General features: G+C 36.8%; 1 protein-coding gene across 11 annotated transcripts in view; it reads right to left on the reverse strand.

Moving 5' to 3' along the window:
• PATJ (PATJ crumbs cell polarity complex component) overlaps positions 1-24,581 on the reverse strand; it is a 365,234-nt gene that overhangs the window by 136,895 nt on the left and 203,758 nt on the right. For all 11 annotated transcript variants that reach the window (XM_060139890.1, XM_060139887.1, XM_060139888.1 and 8 more), the window contains one exon: positions 21,815-22,011. In XM_060139890.1, coding sequence (XP_059995873.1) covers positions 21,815-22,011 — 197 coding nt within the window. The remainder of the gene's footprint in view (positions 1-21,814; positions 22,012-24,581) is intronic.

A 24,581-nucleotide genomic window follows, 5' to 3' on the forward strand; every position in this document is an offset into this window, starting at 1 on the left:
GATACTATACATAGAGAATCCTAAAGATGCTACCAGAAAACTACTAGAGCTAATCAATGAATTTGGTAAAGTGGCAGGATACAAAATTAATGCACAGAAATCTCTGGCATTCCTATACACTAATGATGAAAAATCTGAAAGTGAAATCAAGAAAACACTCCCATTTACCACTGCAACAAAAAGAATAAAATATCTAGGAATAAACCTACCTAGGAGACAAAAGACCTGTATGCAGAAAATTATAAGACACTGATGAAAGAAATTAAAGATGATACAAATAGATGGAGAGATATACCATGTTCTTGGATTGGAAGAATCAACATTGTGAAAATGACTCTACTACCCAAAGCAATCTACAGATTCAATGCAATGCCTATCAAACTACCACTGGCATTTTTCACAGAACTAGAACAAAAAATTTCACAATTTGTATGGAAACACAAAAGACCCCGAATAGCCAAAGCAATCTTGAGAACGAAAAACGAAGCTGGAGGAATCAGGCTTCCTGACTTCAGACTATACTACAAAGCTACAGTAATCAAGACAGTATGGTACTGGCACAAAAACAGAAATATAGATCAATGGAACAGGATAGAAAGCCCAGAGATAAACCCACGCACATATGGTCACCTTATCTTTGATAAAGGAGGCAGGAATGTACAATGGAGAAAGGACAGCCTCTTCAATAAGTGGTGCTGGGAAAACTAGACAGCTACATGTAAAAGTATGAGATTAGATCACTCCCTAACACCATACACAAAAATAAGCTCAAAATGGATTAAAGACCTAAATGTAAGGCCAGAAACTATCAAACTCTTAGAGGAAAACAAAGGCAGGACACTCTATGACATAAATCACAGCAAGGTCCTTTTTGACCCAACTCCTAGAGAAATGGAAATAAAAACAAAAGTAAACAAATGGGACCTAATGAAACTTAAAAGCTTTTGCGCAGCAACGGAAGCCAGAACGAAGGCCAAAAGACAACCTTCAGAATGGGAGAAAATATTTACAAATGAAGCAACTGACAAAGGATTAATCTCCAAAATTTATAAGCAGCTCATGCAACTCAATAACAAAAAAACAAACAACCCAATCCAAAAATGGGCAGAAGACCTAAATGGAAATTTCTCCGAAGAAGATATACAGAGTGCTAACAAACACATGAAAGAATGCTCAACATCACTAATGATTAGAGAAATGCAAATCAAAACTACAATGAGATATCATCTCACACCAGTCAGAATGGCCATCATCAAAAAATCTAGAAACAATAAATGCTGGAGAGGGTGTGGAGAAAAGGGAACACTCTTACACTGTTGGTGGGAATGTAAATTGATACAGCCACTGTGGAGAACAGTATGGAGGTTCCTTAAAAAACTACAAATAAAACTACCATATGACCCAGCAATCCCACTACTGGGCATATACCCTGAGAAAACCATAATTCAAAAAGAGTCATGTACCAAAATGTTCATTGCAGCTCTATTTACAATAGCCCAGAGATGGAAACAACCTAAGTGTCCATCATCGGATGAATGGATAAAGAAGATGTGGCACATATATACAATGGAATATTAGCCATAAAAAGAAACGAAACTGAGCTATTGGTAATGAGGTGGATAGACCTAGAGTCTGTCATACAGAGTGAAGTAAGTCAGAAAGAGAGAGACAAATACCGTATGCTAACACATATATATGGAATTTAAGAAAAAAAAAATGTCATGAAAAACCTAGGGGTGAAACAGGAATAAAGACACAGACCTACTGGAGAATGGACTTGAGGCTATGGGGAGGGGAAAGGGTAAACGGTGACAAAGCGAGAGAGAGGCATGGACATATATACACTACCAAACGTAAGGTAGATAGCTAGTGGGAAGCAGCCGCATAGCACAGGGAGATCAGCTCCGTGCTTTGTGACCGCCTGGAGGGGTGGGATAGGGAGGGTGGGAGGGAGGGAGACGCAAGTGGGAAAAGATATGGGAACATATGTATATATATATATAACTGATTCATTTTGTTGTGAAGCTGAAACTAACATACCATTGTAAAGCAATTATACTCCAATAAAGATGTTAAAATGAAAAAAAAAAAGCAATCTGGGGTATAGATTGTAAAAGAACCACAGAGCTGGAAGAAACCTTAGCGATTATCTACTTTAACTCCTTTATCTCAAAGATGGAAACTGAGGCCTACCTCTGTTGGATGACTTTCCCAAGAAACATTTGTCTGTGCCAAACCAGAAGTGGAAGCCAAATGTACTTTCCTAGGGTAGTTTCTCCAAATATAAAAAGTGCAACTGTATGTCTTAGGGTAAGTCTGGATCCTGTACCCCTTAGAAGCAAGAGTTTGGAATCAGGCCTTAGGAGACTCTGCCATTTATTAGCTGTATGATTTTAGGCAATTTACTAACTCACCTTCTCCAAGCCTGTTTTCTCATCCACAAATGGGACTGATATAGTACCCTAGCTGCGTTATGGGGGTTAAATGAGGTAAGGTACTATACGGAGGCTTATGCAAATGTGGTTGGTTGATTGGTTTACTTGCCCTCTGCTCACATGTAGCTTTCTGGACTCCTTAGTAATTGGATTGGTTTGAGATGCTGATGGACTCACCAATGCAATTAGTCATTTAAAGTAGCTGCTTTCTTTTTACATCTTTGTAAATGACACAAAATGAATAATTGAGAGCAAAACCTCAAAGCACGTTTCCAAAGATTCTTAGAGGTAAAACCTAACACACCACTGATGTCTCACCATTGTGCTTAGGAGTTGGAGGATCTAATGTTTGTCTTGAAAAATTCTGGGTGTCATTGCAGCACTATTTACAACAGCTAAGACGTGGAAGCAACCTAAATGTCCATAGAAAGATGAATGGATAAAGAAGATGTGGTACATGTATACAATGGAATATTACTCAGCCATCTAAAAGAATGAAATAATGCATTTGCAGCAACATGGATGGACATAGAGATTATCATACTAAGTGAAGTAAGTCAGACAGAGAAAGACAAATATCTATCATATGATATCACATATATGTGTAATCTAAAAAGAGTGACGCAAATGAACTTACTTACAAAACAGAAACAGACTCACAGACATAGAAAACAAAATTACAGTTACCAAAGGGGAAAGGTGGGGGAGGGGGAGGGATAAATTAGGAGGTTGGGATTAACAGATACACAAGTATATATAAAATAGATAATCAACAAGGACCCACTATATAGCACAAGGAACTCTACTCAATACTCTGTAATAATCTGTGTGGGAGAAGAATCTGAAAAAGAATAGATATATGTATATATATTTATATAACTAAAATCACTTTGCTGTACACCTGAAACTTACACATTATAAATCAACTATACTGCAATATAAATAAAAAATTTTAATTCTAAAAAAAACCAAGACAAAAACAAAAGCCAAAAAGAAAAAAAAAAAAGAAAAAAAATTCTGGGTGTAGGGAGACCAGTTAGGCCTGTTTCTAATACTGGTAGAACTGGGGTAAGAGTCCAGAGACCCATACACCATATGTCAAAATATTTAAAAGTTGCAGATAAAACTGATCGATTAAAAAAAAAAATCTTCCAACAAACAAAAGTCCAGGACCAGGTGGCTTCACAGGCGAATTCAATCAAACATTTAGAGAAGAGCTAACACCCATCCTTCTCAGACTCTTCCAAAAAATTGCAGAGGAAGGAACATTCCCAAACTCATTCTACAAGGCCACCATCACCCTGATACCAAAACCAGACAAAGATACTACAAAAAAAGAAAATTACAGAGCAATATCACTGATGAATATAGATGCAAAAATCCTCAACAAAATACTAGCAAACAGAATCCAACAACACATTAAAAGGATCATACACCATGATCAAGTGGGATTTATCCCAGGGATGTAGAGATTCTTCAATATATGCAAACCAATCAATGTGACACACCATATTAACAAACTGAAGAAGAAAAACCAAATGATCATCTCAATAGAGGCAGAAAAAGGTTTTGACAAAATTCAACACCCATTTATGATAAAAACTCTCCAGAAGGTGGGCATAGAGGGAACCTACCTCAACATAATAAGGCTATATATGACAAACCCACAGTCAGCATCATTCTCAATGGTGAAAAACTGAAACCGTTTCCTCTAAGATCAGGAACAAGACAAGGGTGTCCACTCTCACCACTATAATTCAACATAGTTTTGGAAGTCCTAGCCACAACAATCAGAGAAGAAATAAAAGGAATACAAACTGGAAAAGAAGTAGTAAAACTGTCACTGCTTGCAGATGACATGACACTATACATAGAGAATCCTAAAGATGTCACCAGAAAACTACTAGAGCTAATCAATGAATTTGGTAAAGTTTCAGGATACAAAATTAATGCACAGAAATCTCTTGCATTCTTATACACTAATAATGAAAAATCTGAAAGAGAAATTAAGGAAACACTCCCATTAACCACTGCAACAAAAAGAATAAAATACCTAGGAATTATCCTACCTAGGGAGACAAAAGACCTGTATGCAGAAAACTATAAGACACTGATGAAAGAAATTAAAGATGATACCAACAGATGGAGAGATATACCATGTTCTTGGGTTGGAAGAAACAATATTATGAAAATGACTATACTATGCAAAGCCATCAATACGTTCAATGCAATCCCTATCAAATTACCAACGGCATTTTTTACAGAACTAGAACAAAAAATCTTAAAATTTGTATGGAGACACAAAAGATCCTGAATAGCCAAAGCGGTCTTGAGGGAAAAAAATGGAGCTGGAGGAATCAGACTCCCTGACTTCAGACTATAGTACAAAGCTACAGCAATCAAGACAATATGGTACTGGCACAAAAACAGAAATATAGAACAGGATAGAAAGCCCAGAGATAAACCCACACACCTATGGTCAACTCATCTATGACAAAGGAGGCAAGGATATACAATGGAGAAAAGATAGTCTCTTCAATAAGTGGTACTGGGAAAACTGGACAGCTAAATGTAAAAGAATGAAATTAGAACACTCCCTAACACCATACACGAAAATATACTCAAAATGGATTAGAGACCTAAATGTAAGACCGGACACTATAAAACTCTTAGAGGAAAACATAGGAAGAACACTCTTTGCCACAAATGACAGCAAGATCTTTTCTGATCCACCTCCTAGAGTAATGGAAATAAAAACAAAAATAAACAAATGGTTCCTAATGAAACTTCAAAGCTTTTACACAGCAAAGGAAACATAAACAAGACGAAAAGATAACCCTCAGAATGGGAGAAAATATTTGCAAATGAATCAACCGACAAAGGGGTAATCTTCAAAATATATAAACAGCTCATGCAGCTCAATATTAAAGAAACAAACAACCCAATCCAAAAGTGGGCAGAAGACCTAAATAGACATTTCTCCAAAGAAGACATACAGATGGCAATGAAGCACATGAAAAGCTGCTCAACATCACTAATTATTAGAGAAATGCAAATCAAAACTACAATGAGGTATCACCTCACACCAGTTAGAATGGGCATCACCAGAAAATCTACAGACAACAAATACTGGAGAGGGTATGGAGAAAATGGAACCCTCTTGCACTGTTGGTGGGAATGTAAATTGATACAGCCACTATGGAGAACAGTACGGAGGTTCCTTAAAAAACTAAAAATAGAACTACCATATGACCCGGCAATCCCACTACTGGGCATATACCCAGAGAAAACCATAATTCAAAAATACACATGCACCCTATTTTCATTGCAGCACTATTTACAATAGCCAGGTCATGGAAGCAACCTAAATGCCCATCGAGAGATGAATGGATAAAGAGGATGTGGTACATATATATAATGAAATATTACTCAGCCATGAAAAGGAATGAAATTGAGTCATTTGTAGAGACGTGGATGGATCTAGAGACTGTCATACAGAGTGAAGTAAGTCAGATAGAGAAATATCATATATTAACGCATACATGTGGAACCTAGAAAAATAGTACAGATGAACCGGTTTGCAGGTCAGAAATTGAGATACAGATGTAGAGAACAAACGTATGGACACCAAGGTGGGGGGAAGTGGTGGGGTGTGTGTGTGTGTGTGTGTGTGTGTGTGTGTGATGAATTGGGAGATTGGGATTGACATGTGTACACTAATACGTATAAAATGGATAACTAATAAGAACCTGCTGTGTAAAAAAATAAATAAATTAAAAAAAAAGATATGTAGGTAGGAAACTGCAGCTCTCTTCCTAGGAGCCACAGGTATAGCTTTGGGGGGCAGAGTATAGACTAACAGAATAAAGATACCCAGATCCTGTTCAAAGAAGACTTTGTAGAATATTTTCCCTTTCCAAAAAACTTGGGCACCAGCCCCCATGAAAAACAATCCTCACTTTCCAAACCTCTGCCTTCAGTTCTGCACATCGGAGAAATGAAGGGAAGAAAGAGGCACCAAGGCAGAGATGGAACAGGGAAGATGACTGAAACTCACACGAAAACAAAATTTCACTATAACAAAAAGGTATTTCTGGATAAATTTTCACATTAATTTTTTTCTCAAAAGACAAAATAATATACTTCAACCTCTAATAACTTAATAGTTGTGTAAAAGAGCAGGTTTTAAGAACTAAATTTAATAAACAGTGTTGAAATAAGGTCTTCTGCAACTTCATTTATTTCTTGCAAAATACATTGTTCCCAAAGGAACACATTAATTTACAAGGTTTAAGCGTGACAGATTTATTTTCTCTCAAACAAAACGAATTAAACTGAAATACCTTCTGAAGGCAAAGTATGAGTATGCAGCTCACATCTCTCCAAATCTGATATATTAGGAAAATAGTAAGATATTCCTTTGAATTCTAAACCCTGACACTATTGAAAAATATCAACTTCAAGGAAGTGAGCAGAGAAATATGTTCTTGTGTTGCTCTGATTCTTAGTGTTTCTGTGGAAATAGCCCCAACTGCTATAGGTTGGTTCACTTGACCAAATGAAATAGGGTGTCTGTGGAATTTCCTATTACATGCAGGGAATAGAAAGGAATAAGTGAATGGAGTCATAAGTATAATCTACCTCTGAACAGCTCATTAATATTGCAGAGGAATCATGCTTTCCTAGGAGGTTGAGGCATTACAGCTTACCTCTATTAATGGTATTGTTACTCAAATAAGTAAATAGGATCTCAGGTGAATAGTGACCTGGAATTCCTCTTCTAAGAACATCGATACATACTAGGAGTCAAGACTTCCCCCCCAGACTAGTAAGACCCAGATTAATAGTTGCTTCTTTCAAACAAATGATCTGATTAGCACTCTACTCCAATTCCCTCTGCTACCAGAATTTTTTTCTCTTGACTTCAAAACATTTTTCTTGCTGTGTCTACAGCCACAAAATCAGTCATCAAAGGACCTTATCAAAGTCCCCAACTCTCCTCCTTCAAGCCACAGTTTCTGTCTTTTTGTTTTGTTTTGTTTTTTAAACACAAGTCTCATCAGCGAATCAGTGTTGTAGAGGCAGGATTCCATCATACACATTTTATCGCTTTTGAAGCATACCTCATACAGAGTGCTCCTGTACTTTTTTAACGAGGACACTGAGACTCACAAGCTCAGTAACTAGTGCAAGGGTTCTAGGTGAGGTAGTGGCAGAGTTCAGAATCCAAACTCATGTCTTCCGGTCCCAAAGCCTCTTTCCAGTGAGGATGCAGCCTTTGGTATGGGTGAAATGTATATTCAACTTGATGCCATGGGACTCCTGCCACTTTACTTAATACTCATCTTAATCACCCATATGCCATCCCCAACCACCTCCCTCCTTGTCCAAAATAATTCCCAGCACCCAATTCTCATTCCAAACTCTGTACAGTGGTGAAGGCCTAGAAAAATCCAGTTCAAGTGTCAACTTTAAAAACTCTGTCTCACCAGAGTACAGGACTATCTTCTCAGTCACTTCCTTATGTGTATGATATATGTGTGAAGAATTTTTTCAATGAAAAAAACTGGCAGGTTGGCTAAGGTCTGATTATATTCAATGTTTTGCCAGATTTGGGGGGTGGGAAACACTCTCTCACATACTGGTAGTGGGGTGGAAAATTTGTATAACACTAAAGAAAGATGATTTGATATATTTATGCCACAGGAATTGCACAAAGACATATACACCAGTATGTTATAGTATTATTTGTACTGATATGGAAAATGATACATCATTCATTAAAAAAGGTATGTACAATATGATTCTATTTGTGGTTATTAACTATAAAGTCTATATTTGCACAAATGTGTACGACCATGCATGAGACCAGTAGGAAGGATGGTAAACTGACAGTGGTTTCTTCTGGAGGACTAGTATTACAGAGGAAAAAGAGGGAAGATTATTACTTTTACCTGTACAATTACAATTTTTTATGATTACATGTTACTTTAAAAACATGTCCAAAAGTTAAGTTTCTCTAAGTTAAAAAAGAGAAAAACAACAATAAGAAGCAAAACCTTTACAACAACTCAGTATGTTAGGGAATCCATTAGAGTTTTTTCTATTTTTTAATATTTGCTAACCTAATACTTTTGACTCGTAGCCAGAAACAAGGGTGGGCAATAAAATTTAGTCAAAATAATTTTAAATTATATTTAAATATTGTGCAAAATTTTGAGGCTTCAGCTCTCCTGCCCTCATTTTTCCAGCCACAGCCCCTATGTCTAGATCAGTCCTGCTTCTCTTGGCATTTAGAGTAAATGGATGGAGACAGAGACTCAAAATGAAGGGCAGGAAGTACTAAGGACCATGTAGGGATCTCTCCTTTGTCCTTTGCAGATTCAAGGACACATTCAATGCTACTTGAATTGGTTGTCGAAATTGCTAGTCCCATCACTGAGTACACCATTTTATTTCATGCAACTGGTACGGAATCTGAACTGAGGAGCAAATGGTTATATTTTCTACAGTGAGGTTACAGAGGTTCCTGGTATTTTGTCAGTGTTCTATAAGAAGAGCAAAAATTCACATCTAGACTCCTGATTACATTTATACCATATATCAATTAGGTAACTTACAAAAAGCACACCTAGGCCTTCAACATCAGAGATTCTCATCTAGTAGGCTGGGGTGAAGGGTTGTTATTTAGGTGAAACTGTCCCATGATTCTGATACACAACCTCAGTTGAGAGCAACTTATATAGTTAAAGAGATTTATTTTGCAAACCTTTTGAGAAGGGATTTACAGCTTTCTTTTTTTTTTGATTTACAGCTTTTATGTTCCCCAGAATAGAGATAAGAAATACCTTAGGCTAAATTATATGCTGAAATTTGAGAAGCAAAAATTTAGATCCCAGAATCACAAAACATTAAGTTTGAAAGTTTCTCGATGATATTATTGACTCTCCTTCTAGTTAAGTGATGATCAGAGATTAAGGGACTTATACAAGAAAGAGAGTTACTTAAAAATATATCTAGTACTAGAAGCCATCTCTCATAAAAAAAAAAGTACATTTTCAACAAATAATAACTAATAATATCTGTTTCTCCATTCTGTAATCTTTACCATTGAATTTCAAGCCAATTACCTAAAGTTAAAAAATATTAAAAGAAAAACCCTCTATATTAAGAAGAGATATCAGATCTAAAGGTGTTTTTTTTCTTTTTAAAAATTTTATTTATTTATTTTTGGCTGAGTTGGGTCTTCATTGCTGCGCGTGGGATTCCTCTAGCTGTGGCAAGCAGGGGCTACTCTTTGTTGCAGTACGTGGGCTTCTCATTGTGGTGGCTTCTCTTGTTGTGGAGCATGGGCTCTAGGCGCACAGGCTTCAGTAGTTGTGGCACGTGGGCTCCATAGTTGTAGCTCGCGGGCTCTAGAGTGCAGGCTCAGTAGTTGTGGCACGCAGGCTTAGTTGCTCCGCGGCATGTGGGATCTTTCCGGACCAGGGCTCGAACCCGTGTCCCCTGCATTGGCAGGCGATTTTTATTTAGGATAATAACAAAAATAATTTCATAAGCTTATGCTAAAACAGTTGAGCTAGGTCTTAAAAATGCCAAAGTATACTGAATAAAATACATGGGCAAAAGAATGGAATGAGAGAAATGCACATCTGTACTGAGAAATTATTTAAATGGTTCAATGTAGTGGGATCATAGAATGATGAAGTAGTGGCAGAAGCTGGAAAGGTAGGTTAAAGATATCTTTTTTTTTTTTTTTTTGTGGTATGCAGGCCTCTCCTGTTGCGGAGCACAGGCTCCGGACGCGCAGGCTCAGCGGCCATGGCTCACGGGCCCAGCCGCTCCACGGCATGTGGGATCCTCCCGGACCTGGGCACGAACCCATGCCCCCTGCATCAGCAGGCAGACTCTCAACCACTGCGCCACCAGGGAAGCCCTAAAGATATCTTTTGAAAGACTTTGAATATTATGGTAAAGAATTTTGACTATCCCACAAGTGTGTCCTTTTGTGTTATATTTAAATATCATTTTAAAACATGCACAAATAAGTTAAATAGGTGCAGAAAAAGTAATTGACAAAAAAACAATGTCAAATTGTGATTTAAAAAGGAAAAAGAGGAGGAGAGGTTGGGGAAGGAGGAGGGAAAGGAATGAAATGCAGGCAGGAAGGAAAGAAGGAAAAATAAAAGATCATAAAGACTGAAAAGGAAGAAATAAAACTCCCTATACACAGATGGCACGATTGTTTACCTCTAGAAAATGCTAAGATAGCCATAAAAACTACTACAATAAGTTAGTTAAGCATGATTATAGGATACAAGGTCAATATACAGATATATGAAAATCAATTGTATTTCTATATATGTACTAGCAATAAGAGAGCTGGAGAATATAAAATACATAAGAATACACTTAACTGAAAATGGAAAGGTTCTACACCAAAAGTTATGCAACACTGCAGATAAGTAATTAAATGGAGAGATATCACATTCATAATTTGGAAGACTCAGTATTGTTAAGATGTCTAGTGCTCCTAAATTAAACTATAGATTCAATATAATCTCAATAAAAATTCTAGTTGGCTTTTTTTTTAAAATAAAAATTTACAAGTTGGCTCTAAGATTCATATGGAAATTCAAATGACCTAGAGTAGCCAAAATCACTTTTGATGAATAAGAACAAAGTGAAGTATGGACAAAATTATTGAAATAATTCAAAAAGATACATGCACCCCTATGTTCATAGCAGTACTATTCACAATAGCCAAAACATGGAAACAACCTAAATGTCCATCAACAGATGAATGGATAAAGAAGATGTGGCACATATATATAAAATGGAATACTACTCAGCCATAAAAAAGTACAAAGTAATGCCATTTGCAGCAACATGGATGCAACAAGAGATTATCATACTAAGTAAAGTAAGTCAGAAACAGAAAGACAAACACCATATGATATCACTTAAATGTGGAATCTAAAGTATGACATGAATGAACCTATCTACAAAACAGAAACAGAGTCACAGACATAGAGATCAGACTTGTAGTTGCCAAGGGGGGTGGGGGAGGGAGAGGGATGGACTGAGAATTTGGGGTTGGTACATGCAAACTCTTACATTTAGAATAATAAATGGATAAACAACATTTGTCTTACTGTACAGAACAGGGAACTATATCCATTCTCTTGGGATAAACCATAATGGAAAGGAATATTTAAAAAAGAATGTACCTATGTGTAAAACTGAGTCACTCTGCTGTACAGCAGAGATTGGCATAATATTGTAAATCAACTATACTTCAATAAAAATAATTCAATAAATAAATAATTTAAAAGAAAACAACAAAGTCAAGTATCACCTCAAATCTGTCAGAATGGCTATCATCAAAAAGAACACAAATAACAAACATTGGCAAGGATGTGGAGAAAATGGAACCCTCAGATACTGTTGGTGGGAATGTAAACTGGTGCAGCCACCATGGAAAATCATACGTAGATTTCTCGAAAAACTTAAAATAGAATTACCATATGACCCAGCAATTCCACTCCTGGGTATATACCTGAAAGAAACAAAACACTAATCTGAAAAGATACATACACCCGAATGTTCATAGTAGCACTATTTACAATTGCCAAGATATGGAAGCAACCTAAGTGTCCATCAACAGATGAATGGAAAAGAAGATATGGTATATATACACAATGGAATACTATTCAACCATAAAAAAAAGAAATTTTGCCATTTGCAGCAACATGGATGGACGTGGATGGTATCATGCTAAGTGAAATAAGTCAGAGAGACAAATATGGTATGATATCACTTATACGTGGAATCTAAAGGATACAACAAACTAGTAAATAAAACAAAAAAGAAGTGCACTCACAGATATAGAAAACAAACTAGTGGTTACCAGTGGGGAGAGGGAAAGGGGGAGGGGTGATATGGAGATAGGGGATTAAGAGGTACAAACTATTAGGTATAAAATAAGCTACCGGGCTCCCCTGGTGGCGCAGTGGTTGAGAATCCGCCTGCTAATGCAGGGGACATGGGTTCGAGCCCTGGCCCGGGAGGATCCCACATGCTGCAGAGCAACTAAGCCTGTGCGCCACAACTACTGAGCCTGCGCTCTAGAGCTTACGTGCCACAACTACTGAAGCCCACGTGCCTGGAGCCTGTTCTCTGCAACAAGAGAAGCCACCGCAGTGAGAAGCCCGCGCACCACAACGAAGAGTAGTCCCCGCTCACCTCAACCGGAGAAAGCCTGCGCGCAACGAGGACCCAATGCAGCCAAAAATTAACAATAAAATAAAATAAGCTACCAATATATATTACACAACACAGTGAATATAGCCAGTACTTTATATAATAACTATAGAGTATAACCTTTAAAACTGTGAATCATTATATTGTACACCTGTACTTATGTAATATTTTACAATCGACTATAATTTTACATCAACTATAAAAAATTTTAAAAAAGAACAAAGGACTTGGCACAACCTGAATTAAAGACTTGCTATAAAGATACATTTTAATCAAGGTAATGCAGTAATGGCATAAATGATAAACAGATTAATAGAAGAGAACTGAGAGCCTGAAAATATACGTATAGCTACACGGTCATCTCATTCTTGACAAAGGTAAAAAGGAATTCAATGGGAAAGAAAAGTCTTTCACAAATGGTGCCGAAACAACTGGATATTCAGCTGGGGAACAAATAAGCCCCGCTCCCTATCTCACACCACGTACACAGAGTAACTCAAGATGAATCATAGAACTAAATATAAAAGCTAAAATTATAAAGCCTATATAGGACAATAGTGTTGCAACCTGAAGGGTGGCAAAGATTCTTAGCTAAGACAACAACTATAAAAGAAAAAAATGAATAAAGATTTTATCAAAACTAAGAACTTCTATACATATAAAGATACCATTAAGAATATAAGTAGGCAAGCTACAGATTGAGAAAAGATCCATAAACCATGTATCTGATAAAGAACTAGTATCCAGAATATATTCCAGAATATATAAGGAACTCCTACATTCAATTCAATTATAAAAAGACAAATAATTAAAAATGAGGAGAAGAATTGATACTCCACAAAAGTTTCTGGGGAGATGGAAATGATAGGTGTTTGGGTTATACAGGTGTACACAGTTGTCAAAATTGTACAGATAAAATCTGTGCATTTCATTTTATGTAAATTATAACACACATACATATACACACAGGACTATAAAAATAATATTTTCTGAGTAGGGGTGGGTATATGGAGGTACAGGTGATACACAAATGACAGTATTGGTAATTGTTGATCAATGTGATGGCTAACAAGAGAATTTCATTATGTTATTCTGTTTATTTTGTAGATTAAAAAAAACCCCTCCATAATAAAGCTTTTTCAAAAGGGCAGAAAACATATAAGGGTATACCTCCCCAGTTAACATTTTCCCATACCATTTGATTTTTAATACTCAAACTTCATAGAATCTACATCTCTCTCAATACAATATTTTTCAATAAATGCTTATAAAGGAAAAATTTATATCTATACTCCCAATACAAAGCAAAAGATTTTAAACAAAACATTGTGAGGGAAAAGGTCAGTGCTGTATTTCAAGTACAGGATCACAGGAAGATATTTTGAGACACAAACTCAGTGTCAACAAGGAGGATGTACAGCTTAGATGCTCGCAGAGCCAACAGAAGCCATGTTACTGCATACAAAGCAACTGTGTGTTAGCATCATATTATTTTGTGATTCTGAAGCAATATCAGACACTTTACATCTTAACATAATTACGTGTTACCTACATACAATATCTTTACTGTGTCTTAGTTGCATTTTAGGAAACTGATGTGTGGTCTGGGGTTGACATGTAATGCATAATTTTTCCTGACTTAATGAGAAATTGGCATATGCTTACTGCTTTGGGTGGAGCACCTGCTTTTCTGGTTGGATTACTCATTTTAGGCCTGTCTCTTAAAAACTATAATTAAAACACACATACAGGACCCATGTTTGTGATGAGTTCAAGCAGGTGTTTGATACTGTTAGTAAGTCAAACTTGGAATAAGAATTTCATTAACACTTTTCTTTCAGGCTTTGTGTCTTAAGATTGCATGGTGACTGTAAGAAATTTCTATTGTGCAAATAAAGCAAAATATAGAAATAAATTATATGATGAGGCTGACATAAGGAAACACTCTTCCATAACCGAAGAGCATGTCTTTCCAGCCTGCATTTCAGTATGACAATGAGTGGGGCTGGAAGGGAGTGGGCAAGAAATTGGAAAAAGGAGAGACCAGAGGCCTGGACAACTATCCCAATATGTCATGTAAGGGTCCGAGGGAAAACTGCATTAAGGAGAGTCTTGAGAGGCACTGCTGAAATCCACTGATTCCTTCCAAATGGCATGTTTCTTCCCCTGCATACATTCCTATCCCTATTTTTTTATAATCTTCCACCGTAATTGAGTTCCTTCGAATATCCTCATTTTTACTTTCTCTTTCATGCCACTTTCTCTCCATGATTTTAAGACAACGTGGCTCACTGTAGCGATCCCATACAAAGCTTTTGGGGAGCAATAACGAGGACTGCAATAATAAAAATTAAGTGATTGCCATTCCTCCAAAAGATCAGTAACAAAATAGATTTTTAGCCTAAATATTTCAGCAGCATAAAGATAATGACGTGTGACCGAATAATTCAAAACACTTCCCCCGACAAGCCAAAGACAGAAACAGAAATGGCCAAGAGTAGAGCTCAAAGACTTCTCTCCGGGAAACACAGAAAAGAATCAGGGCAAACTATATGAGCAAGGTTTTCCATAATATTTCCTACGGCCTGAAATAAAATCTGAACTCTATAATGGCACTGAAGGGGAAAGCTCTCAACTTGGGCAAGAACAATCTCAAAACAAAAAAAACATTCTTCTTCTTCTTTGGTTCTTAAGAGATGCCTATAACTTCACTGACTGCATTCTTCTTTTAATGAATCCAAGTGGCATTAAATTTGAAGATAAAAAGACTAACAGGGTATTGCACTGTGAGAAACGATCTCAGATTTTTTTTTTTAGTTTTTAATAGAAAATTTATTTGTTTATTTTATCTTTTTTTTCTTTTGGCCGCGCTGCACGGCATGTGGGATCCTAGTTCCCCAGACCAGGGATCGAACCCGCGCCCCCTGCAGTAGAAGCGTGGAGTCTTAACCGCTGCACCACCAAGTCCTATCTCAGATATTTTAAACTGGCATTGGATTAACTGCATTAATCTAAATCTACCAAAACTACAAAATGATGAGAAATTCACTGGTTATTGTCTAGAATCATTATCAATCCAGAACTAAACTCAAGAACATAGCCTTTAGAGCCAGAAAAGCCAGTGTCTACATGTTGATTCTGCCCCTCATGTTTCAGTTTCCTTATCTGTACAATGGGTACTAAAATAGCACCTACTTTTGTTATAAAAGAGAATGCATGTAAAGAATTTAGCACTGCCTAGCAAATAGTAAGTGTTCAATGTTAGCTCAATTCCCAACAGAGCTCCCCTACCCCTGATTTCTTTTAATAATCTCATCTTTTTGTAACTCAAATTGAATGTAATGCAATGGATTACTTAGGGAAGATGATTCAGCAAAACGCAGACAGCTATTGGTTATAATGCTGTAATGACCAGGGAGACTGCACTTGGAAGAAAGGAAAAATGTATACACATCAGGGGTCCCAGGACAGTTTTCTGTGTGAGGCTGACCACTCAGCCAGCACCACATTCTTCTTTTGACTTTCAGAGCTGTGAATTAGGCTGGAGACTATTTTGAGAGTCAGAAAATGGGGTGACTTTAGCTTTCTATATAGGAAGGTCATATTCAGGACCTGCTCACGGTTTTTGTCAGGTTTGATCAACTCATTTTTTAGCAGCTTTATTGAGATATAATAGACATACAATAAATCACTTATTTAAAATGTAAAATTTGATATGTTTTGACACCACGGACACAATAAAAATTTTGGTCAATCAATTTATTTTTGCACTTTTAGCTATTATAAACCTATCTTTGTTAATAAAACATAGGAAAAATAATTTTATTGCAATTTTGAAATCCTTTACTGTTCTTTCTTCTCCTCAAACTAGTGTTTCCACAATGGAATATTTTATTCCATGAGGTCTCTTGGGGAATAATGACTTCATTAAGAAGCGTACTTTATAAAATTACATCCATGTATGGTAATCTAAAAGAGCCAATCTAAGATGATAGAAACGTTTGACTGTAAATTAGAATCTTATCTATGGATGCCTAAGAGCTGGTGATTTATTCACTACTGTAGTGTACTTCTAAATCGCATCTAAGTCTTCCAAATATAATTCACTGGCAACAAGCAGAGAGTGAAGGCTCAACCTTTGGGACTGGTGTGGTGGTAGGGACCCTCAGACAGGAGTTTTGTCATAAAGCAGCTATAGCTACCTGGGTCAGTCATTTAATTTTTATGGTTTCGGTTTTTTCCTCTTATAAAATAAGTATTACTAGACAAAAAGATCTGAGTTTACCTGTAGTTCTAGGTCTTTATCCCTGGCAAATATGGAAAGTATTCATACTTTTAATTTTTAATGGTTCTTAAATAAACCTATTATACACGCGCAAAATTAACAAGATTTAATTTAGACTATGCCGCAGGTAAATGTTATAAAGGGAACGAACTTCCTCCTCTGTCTTGAAGGGTGTGGGAGCCAGACATGCTAGCCCCATCCACTGTGCACTTCTTGTGCCACCACACTGTTCCTTCTGGCTGCCTCTGTCACCTGACAAGTCACACCAATTCCCCACAGGGCACGATCAGCTCTCTATGCCCACACTTTCACGGTAGGGAAGACTATAAATAAATCCTATATTCATATGAAAGCACCATGCCCAGGCCTGTGTATTTTCTGGGACTAATTGCTGAGGGAAAGCCAATAATCTACTGAAAGTCTCATTCCAGTCTACATGGTAATTACATGCTAATGCCTTTTGAAATTAATTCAGAACCCCTACACCAGCATCACACTAAAGGGGAAAGAAGCTGAGATTTAATCACATTGTCTTCTGGGAGCTCAATGTAAGATTTCTTTTATACATGAGCCATAAATCGACAGAACTCGCGGACTGCTCTAGCACTGTAACGATGCAGTCCCACAGCAACAAAACTGCTGGCGGGTGTCATGCCAAAAATCAGTCACGGATGGGGCTCGAGTAGAGATGCAGAGTTTCTCACTTCAGAGAAGCTACAGTGTATGTTTGACCATTCTCGTTTCTACTTTCTATAAATTAGCCTCATCTGAGGGTCTAAAAGAAGTTAGATCAACTATAAATAAAAGAAGCTGTGAGCAAGTAATAACATAATGATAAAAACAAAGCAATTATGAGAAACAACATGAGCAAATGGTGGAGTTGGAAGAATAATGAAGACATGGATAACTTTACCTCATTTGACAAAATTAAATGGAGTGTGAATGGGTAAGCAAATACAAAAGGTTTGCTCTAGCCCAGAAATCTCGTAAGCATAATCTAAAAGCCCATTGTAAATGCCTCCTTCGTGATGCAGTGTCCTTCTGCAATCTAATACACTGCTTATCCAAAGAACAGCTATTGTAACACTGCTTCCAGCTTTCCTGGTACTCATCGTTAAATCAATGTCTTATTCTCAGTTCAGAAGCACACTGGATTTGATATTATGCTATATACAAATTTTTCACATATCATAGAGAAATGATTGAAAGTTTTTCTCAGACCTAAAAATAAACCAGAAAAATATTTCCCACATGAATTTTTTCCTTTCATCCCTGACCTAGAGACAGAAGCATATGAGAAGATGACTTATAACTGCATAAGAATTCAGTATGTGCACTGTTCTACTCTCTCAGCTTTTCAAGATGCTGCATGGAGCTATGGAAGAAAAAGAAGGTGGCTTCCCTCCTGAACATACTTTCATAGACAAATGTATTAATATAAACAAGCTAAAAGGAACCAAAATACACAAATCCACATGAAAATATTATTTTATAAATATTATCATCTGAAATTCATTATGGTATTACCAGGTGCCAGATACTGTGGCAAAACTTGACATATCTTCTCTCATTAATTCTCATAACACCCTCTGAGGTTGAGGCTATACCATCACTAGACTATAAGCTCTATGAGAACAGGACCATGGATTTTGTTCACCAATGAAAAAATCGCACAGTGTTCACATACTTCTTCCTACACAACAGATGCACAGTAAAGTTCTTGCTGAATAAATGAAAAAGGTCCAATTGATAAAGGAGGTAACTGAGGGTTAGAGAAAATAAATAACTAGCCAAAGGTCTGTGATGCTAGAATCTGTGTTCCAACATATTTTATTTTATATTTTATTTTATTTTATTTTATTTAAATAAGAGACTCAGTGGAGAGTGCAGGGCGATTAACTTATTATCATATTTAATCTTGTTCTTTTCATCTCTGAACGAAGATGAACTTACTGAATAGCAACAAAAGACCAAATCCAGAAAGTCAAAGGAAGGAATAGGAAATAGCAAGATGTTAATATTCTTTTTCAGTCAGGAGAGCTCTTCTAGCCTCTAGCCTAGAAAACAAATACCTAAAGTTTCTGTCTTTAAGGAAGGAAATGTGATCTAATTAACAGTCAACCACGTGTCATGTACTTTAAGCCCCTTCTGAAATGCAACTAATAACTGAAAGAACTGGGATAAGATAAAGTAGGGGCCTTCCCTGGTGGCGCAGTGGTTGAGAGTCCGCCTGCCAGATGCAGGGGATACGGGTTCATGCCCCGGTCTGGGAAGATCCCACATGCCGCGGAGCGGCTGGGCCCGTGAGCCATGGCCGCTGAGCCTGCGCGTCCGGAGCCTGTGCTCCGCAGCGGGAGAAGCCACAACACAACAGTGAGAGGCCCGCGTACCACAAAAAGAAAAAAAAAAAAAAAAAAAGATAAAGTAGGTCTTCCTAGTCCAGTGCTTACTGCCCTGCAGAGTGTGGACTTTTCTGTATGGCCTGTAAAACACTCTCAGTGCAGCCACAGCTCATCTGTTACCTCTATCTAATGAAATGTCAGACACAGAAATAAAATACCAGCTCTCCTGTTGGTCTGGATCACATCGGCCATTCCATCTTGAGTCTTGAGAGAATAGAATTAGAGAGAGAATAGAACTAGAATCTTCATGTTCCAAAGTATAGCTTTTGGAACATTTCCATGTACCACATGAGACAGGAAGTATGTGTTTAGGTACATATGATACAACAGAATGATTTAATATACATGATGTCCTAAAGCCTAGGGCATCATAAATCAGGATTCTCGTGGATCTAAACAGATTGGGTTTGGTTGAAGCACCATGGGGAACGCGGTATACTTCAGTGGCTAGAGCATGGTTCTTGGAGCCTGGCAAGCCTGGGTTCTTAGTAATTTATTTCTGTAAGTTACTTACGCAGTTTTCTTATCCACAGAATGGGGATAACAACAGTGCATACCATATAGGGCTCTTAAGAATACTGAATACAAATGTGTGAGCACATAGGTAAAATGCTAGGAATAACTCAGTAAATTAGCTTTTACTTTCATCTTATTACCACCACTATCACTTCAGTTTCGTTTATGAAGAAATCTCTAAACATGAGCCAAAGGAAATGAACATGAAGCAATGAATTATATTGGTTAATACACACTGTCACCTTTGATTTTTATTTACATAATGATTATGCTAATCAGTGCTACTACCCGATGTGGGTCCCTTTCATGATGCTATATTACAAAAGAACAAGCAAAGAAAAGTAATTCCAGAAGTGACTTCTTCGTGAAAACAGGTTTTAGATGGGGAGAAACTACTGGGGCTTAGAAGACAGAGGGCGATACTAGTGTCCCCACAGTTGTGTCCGATCAGCTTTAGCTGTAGATATTATTAGGCAAGTCACACTGTGGATGACCATGAATTCTATTCTGAGTCTGAAGAGGAAACTGTAAAATGAAAAATTAGTAAAGCCCTCATTTTAAGTAAGCAGTCTGACACTCGGCACCTCTGTGATTCAGCTCCCCCAAATGTCCAAGTGTTGGAGCATTTTATCCAAGAGGCCTTAGAGCACACTGGTTAACAAGGAGCTAAGAAGTCAAACTGCCTGATACTGAATCCCAGCACCTCATTTACTTTGTGACTTCAGCAGTAAAGCTATGTCTGGTACCAAGTACAGATTGCTCTTGTTACGATTGTTGTTATAATTTTTTTTCATTTTTGTTATGCGACAATCTTTTTATGTCTCTTTTCTTCCTCGAGAATGTGAGCTATTTGAATGAAGGGACTGGATGTATTCATCTTTTTGTGTCCAGTCTTAAGAGACGCTCAAAAAACTGTTAGCTGAATGAGGAACAGGCAAACAAATATCAAACTAAGATAAATTCAGAGCAGAAACCCTGACTTTAAGCTTAGAAAATGAGGATAACCTTTTCAGACTACTGATGAACTCATCCAGAGCAGTAGCAGAGGATCAGTCGTCTTCTGAGCTTCTCTTATCTTTCTCCTATTCCTAAACAAGAAATCTTATTCCTTAACCTGTGGCCTTAACCACATCACCAACTTCACAGATATTAACCAATCCTTGACAACCAGTTCATAAAGTTTTGTCAGCTATAACACCTTCACAAAAAACTAACTGACAACAATAACACAAAGAAATGTCATACTTACGGTTAATTCAGAAGCTGAAGAGGATTTTGATAAACACTAATAACATCAGATTAATCACAAATTAGTTTTGAACCTTTTGGAATTTATATTTAAAAACAAGCCCTATTCTTTTAATGTGTTTCCATGAGATTTTACTTAAGGACCCCTAAATTATTTTGTGAGATTAGTTTTTTTGTTTTTGTTTGTTTTGGTTTTGTTTTGGTTTTTGGCCATGCCACACAGCATGCAGTTCCCTGACCAGGGATCGAACCTGTGCTCCCTGCAGTGGAAGCATTAAGTCTTAACCACTGGACCGCCAGGCAAGTCCCTGTGAGATTAGTTTTTACTCAAGCAGCAAACAGCAACTGTAAGCAACAATATGATTTTTGTTCTCGCTTAGGAAAATGATAATAAATAGTTGACGAAAATGTAATTTATAACATTCTTCCCCTTCACTTCATTTTCCTATACAATATCCTCTATACCCCTTCATCTCACCAGAACAGAAACTCAGGATATATGCCCCTAGATGGATGGATATATTAGATACAGAGTATATATAAATATATGGATGGATTTTGCCCTTATGTGATCATTATAATGAAAGTAACTGGACAGATTTTATTAGAAGAATCAAATGAGCCTAATAGGAAAAAAAAAAAAGAAAAGAATATATGCCGCTCACCTCCAACAGTTCATCTCCAATACGCATTCGCCCGTCCGTGGCAGCGGGTCCTTCGGGGTTAATTCCCACCACAAATATGCTCATGCGTGACCTGTCTTTGTTACCAGCAAGGCTGAGTCCAAGTCCATTCTTATCTTTTTCAAGTTCAATAATGTGCAATTCTCCAGGCAGGTCTGCATATCTTTGCCTGATTTTTTCTATTTAAAAAAAAAAAGGTAAAAAAAATTTAAATAGAGCACTTGAATCTATATTAGCAAGATACTGGCATTTCCCCATCTTTGATGATGCCTCTACAAAGAACTGTCCCTTCTTGAGAGCGAACTACTTGAGGTCATTCAAAGCCTTATATATAGGTTACAGTTAAAAATTATTTTATCTCCATCTAACAAGGTTGGCTCACCCATAAAACCTCGCCTGATTGTTCAGGTTCACACTGGCCTAGACTTTCTACATATTATTTTCTTACCTAAGAGAGTCAACACAATGTGGTGGAAACCCTAGCCTCCCTGCACTACCCCGCCACCCACCAACTTCCAAAAAAAGAAAAAGGGAAACAAAGTATACTGATCACCAGCTGAACAAAACAGACATGGTTCTATTCTCATGGACTTGCAGTCCAGTAGGAAAGAAAATCAACAATTAATTCTAAATAATTACATTTCTTTAAAGTATACAAAGGGTACAAAACAATATTGGGTGTTATGTGAGTAAAAACAAGGGGAACTAAGGATGTTGATTTACTTGTCAGATCTGAATTCAATACACAAATCTACCACTTACTCAATGTCCAATAATTAATACATTATATTACCTCTATGGAATTCCACTTTTTTCCTCTTTAAAATGGGTATGATAATACCCACTTCATGGAAGTTGGGTAAATTAAATAAAATACACGTTAAAGAACTTAACGGCTCATGACTTACAGGTATTTTATAATTCTTTTATTTGATCTTCTGTCTCACCTTGCAATCTCCACTTTATGCTCTAAATTACCTATTTTAGGATTTGGCTGGTTATACTTCACTTGTGTCGATTCTGTGCAACGAAACCACACTGGCAGGTCAGTGTTGGGAATGATACTGCTTTAGACATGCCTTGTACCCCACACAGCACCAGCTCAGGCCAGGTGTGCTGCCAGGGCTCAGAGGTTTGCTGACTAATCCATCGTGTGATGTAATCATCTTATCAGCTGAATAACCAAGCAGTAGCTTGTGACTATCCTGAAACTCTCTACGCTCTAACACTTGACTTAAGTTCATTGTCCTTAGAAGGAACCTTCCAAGTTGAAAACTTAACTTGAATAATTAGTGTTAAGGGGTAGGGGAAGGAAGACAGCCTGGTCCATTTCATCACTTTACCAGATATAACACTGCCTTATAAGAGGAGATAAATTTAAACCCATAAAAGCTATTTTATGCATAAATTTATATTGAAAGAATGATAAATGACTGCCTATTTATTCATTTATTTATTTTTTAATGACTGCTTATTTTATAAAGAGGTTAAATCTGCCAGCTTTACCAGGATTTTGAAGAGAATCTTAAAGAACTTTCACTGATAATGCTTATTATTAATAATAAAGAACACATTTAGCAAAATACAATAAAACAAAGAACTTGCAATGTAATAAAACTGTCCTCTAATTAGAAATAAAATTATTCATATCAACACTGAAGTAAATAAACTCAAAGTATTTTTGTTGGTCAACTACCAAGAACAAGCCACTATGTGGGTACCTTAACAGAGCATACAAAACACATGGTACCCTCAAGATGCTTTTACAGCAAAATAGGGGAAGCAAACAAATACAACAAATATTAAACAACTACAGTTATGTAAATAGAAATTCCAACCACTACAAGTGCTGGTCACTGAATAAATACTAAATGATTAGTGAATTAGGTCAGTGAATAAACATTAAATTAGTTGCACTAGAAATAATTGCTTTTAGAGTTCTAAGAATTGATATGGCTAGAAGAGATTTTATGGAAGAAGCAGAATTTGAGAATGTTTTTTTCTCTTATTTTTTAAATTAAAGTATAGTTGACATACAATATTATATTAGCTTCAGGTGTACAACAGAGTGATTCAACATTTATATACATTACAAATTGATCACCATAATAAGTCTGGTAACCACCTGTCACCACACAAAGTTATTACAATATTATTGACCATATTCCCTATGCTGTACATTGCGTCCCATGACTTACTTATAACTGGAAGTTTGTACCTCTTAATCCCCTTCACCTATTTTGCCCAACCACCACCCACCTCTGGCAACCACCAGTTTATTCTCTGTATCTATGAGTCTGCTTCTGTTTTATTTAGTTTGTTCATTTGTTTTATTTTTTAGATTCCACGTTTATGAGAAATCATTCAGTATTTATCTTTCTCTATCTGACTTGGTGTAATACCTTCCAGGTCCACCTGTGTTGTCACAAATGGCAAGATCTTCTTTTTTATGGCTGAGTAGTATTCCACTGTGTGTATATATATCACATCTCTTTTACCCATTCATCTATGGATGGACACTTAGGTTGTTTGGCTATTGTAAATAATGCTTCTATGAACACTGGGTTGTGTATATCTTTTCGAGTTACTGTTTTCATTGTTTACATAAATAAGAAGGGTTTTGAATAAGGTACAGAGTTTGGTTATGTGAAGAAGAGTCCTGGTAGATGTAATGACAAGGGGAAAAGCATCTATGCAGGTGGGTGAGGAAGAGAACGTGAAAGCCCATCTGGCTTTGAACGGAAAATTG

This window comes from Lagenorhynchus albirostris, chromosome 2 (genome assembly GCF_949774975.1).
Source record: "Lagenorhynchus albirostris chromosome 2, mLagAlb1.1, whole genome shotgun sequence".
Taxonomy (NCBI): Eukaryota; Metazoa; Chordata; class Mammalia; order Artiodactyla; family Delphinidae; genus Lagenorhynchus; species Lagenorhynchus albirostris.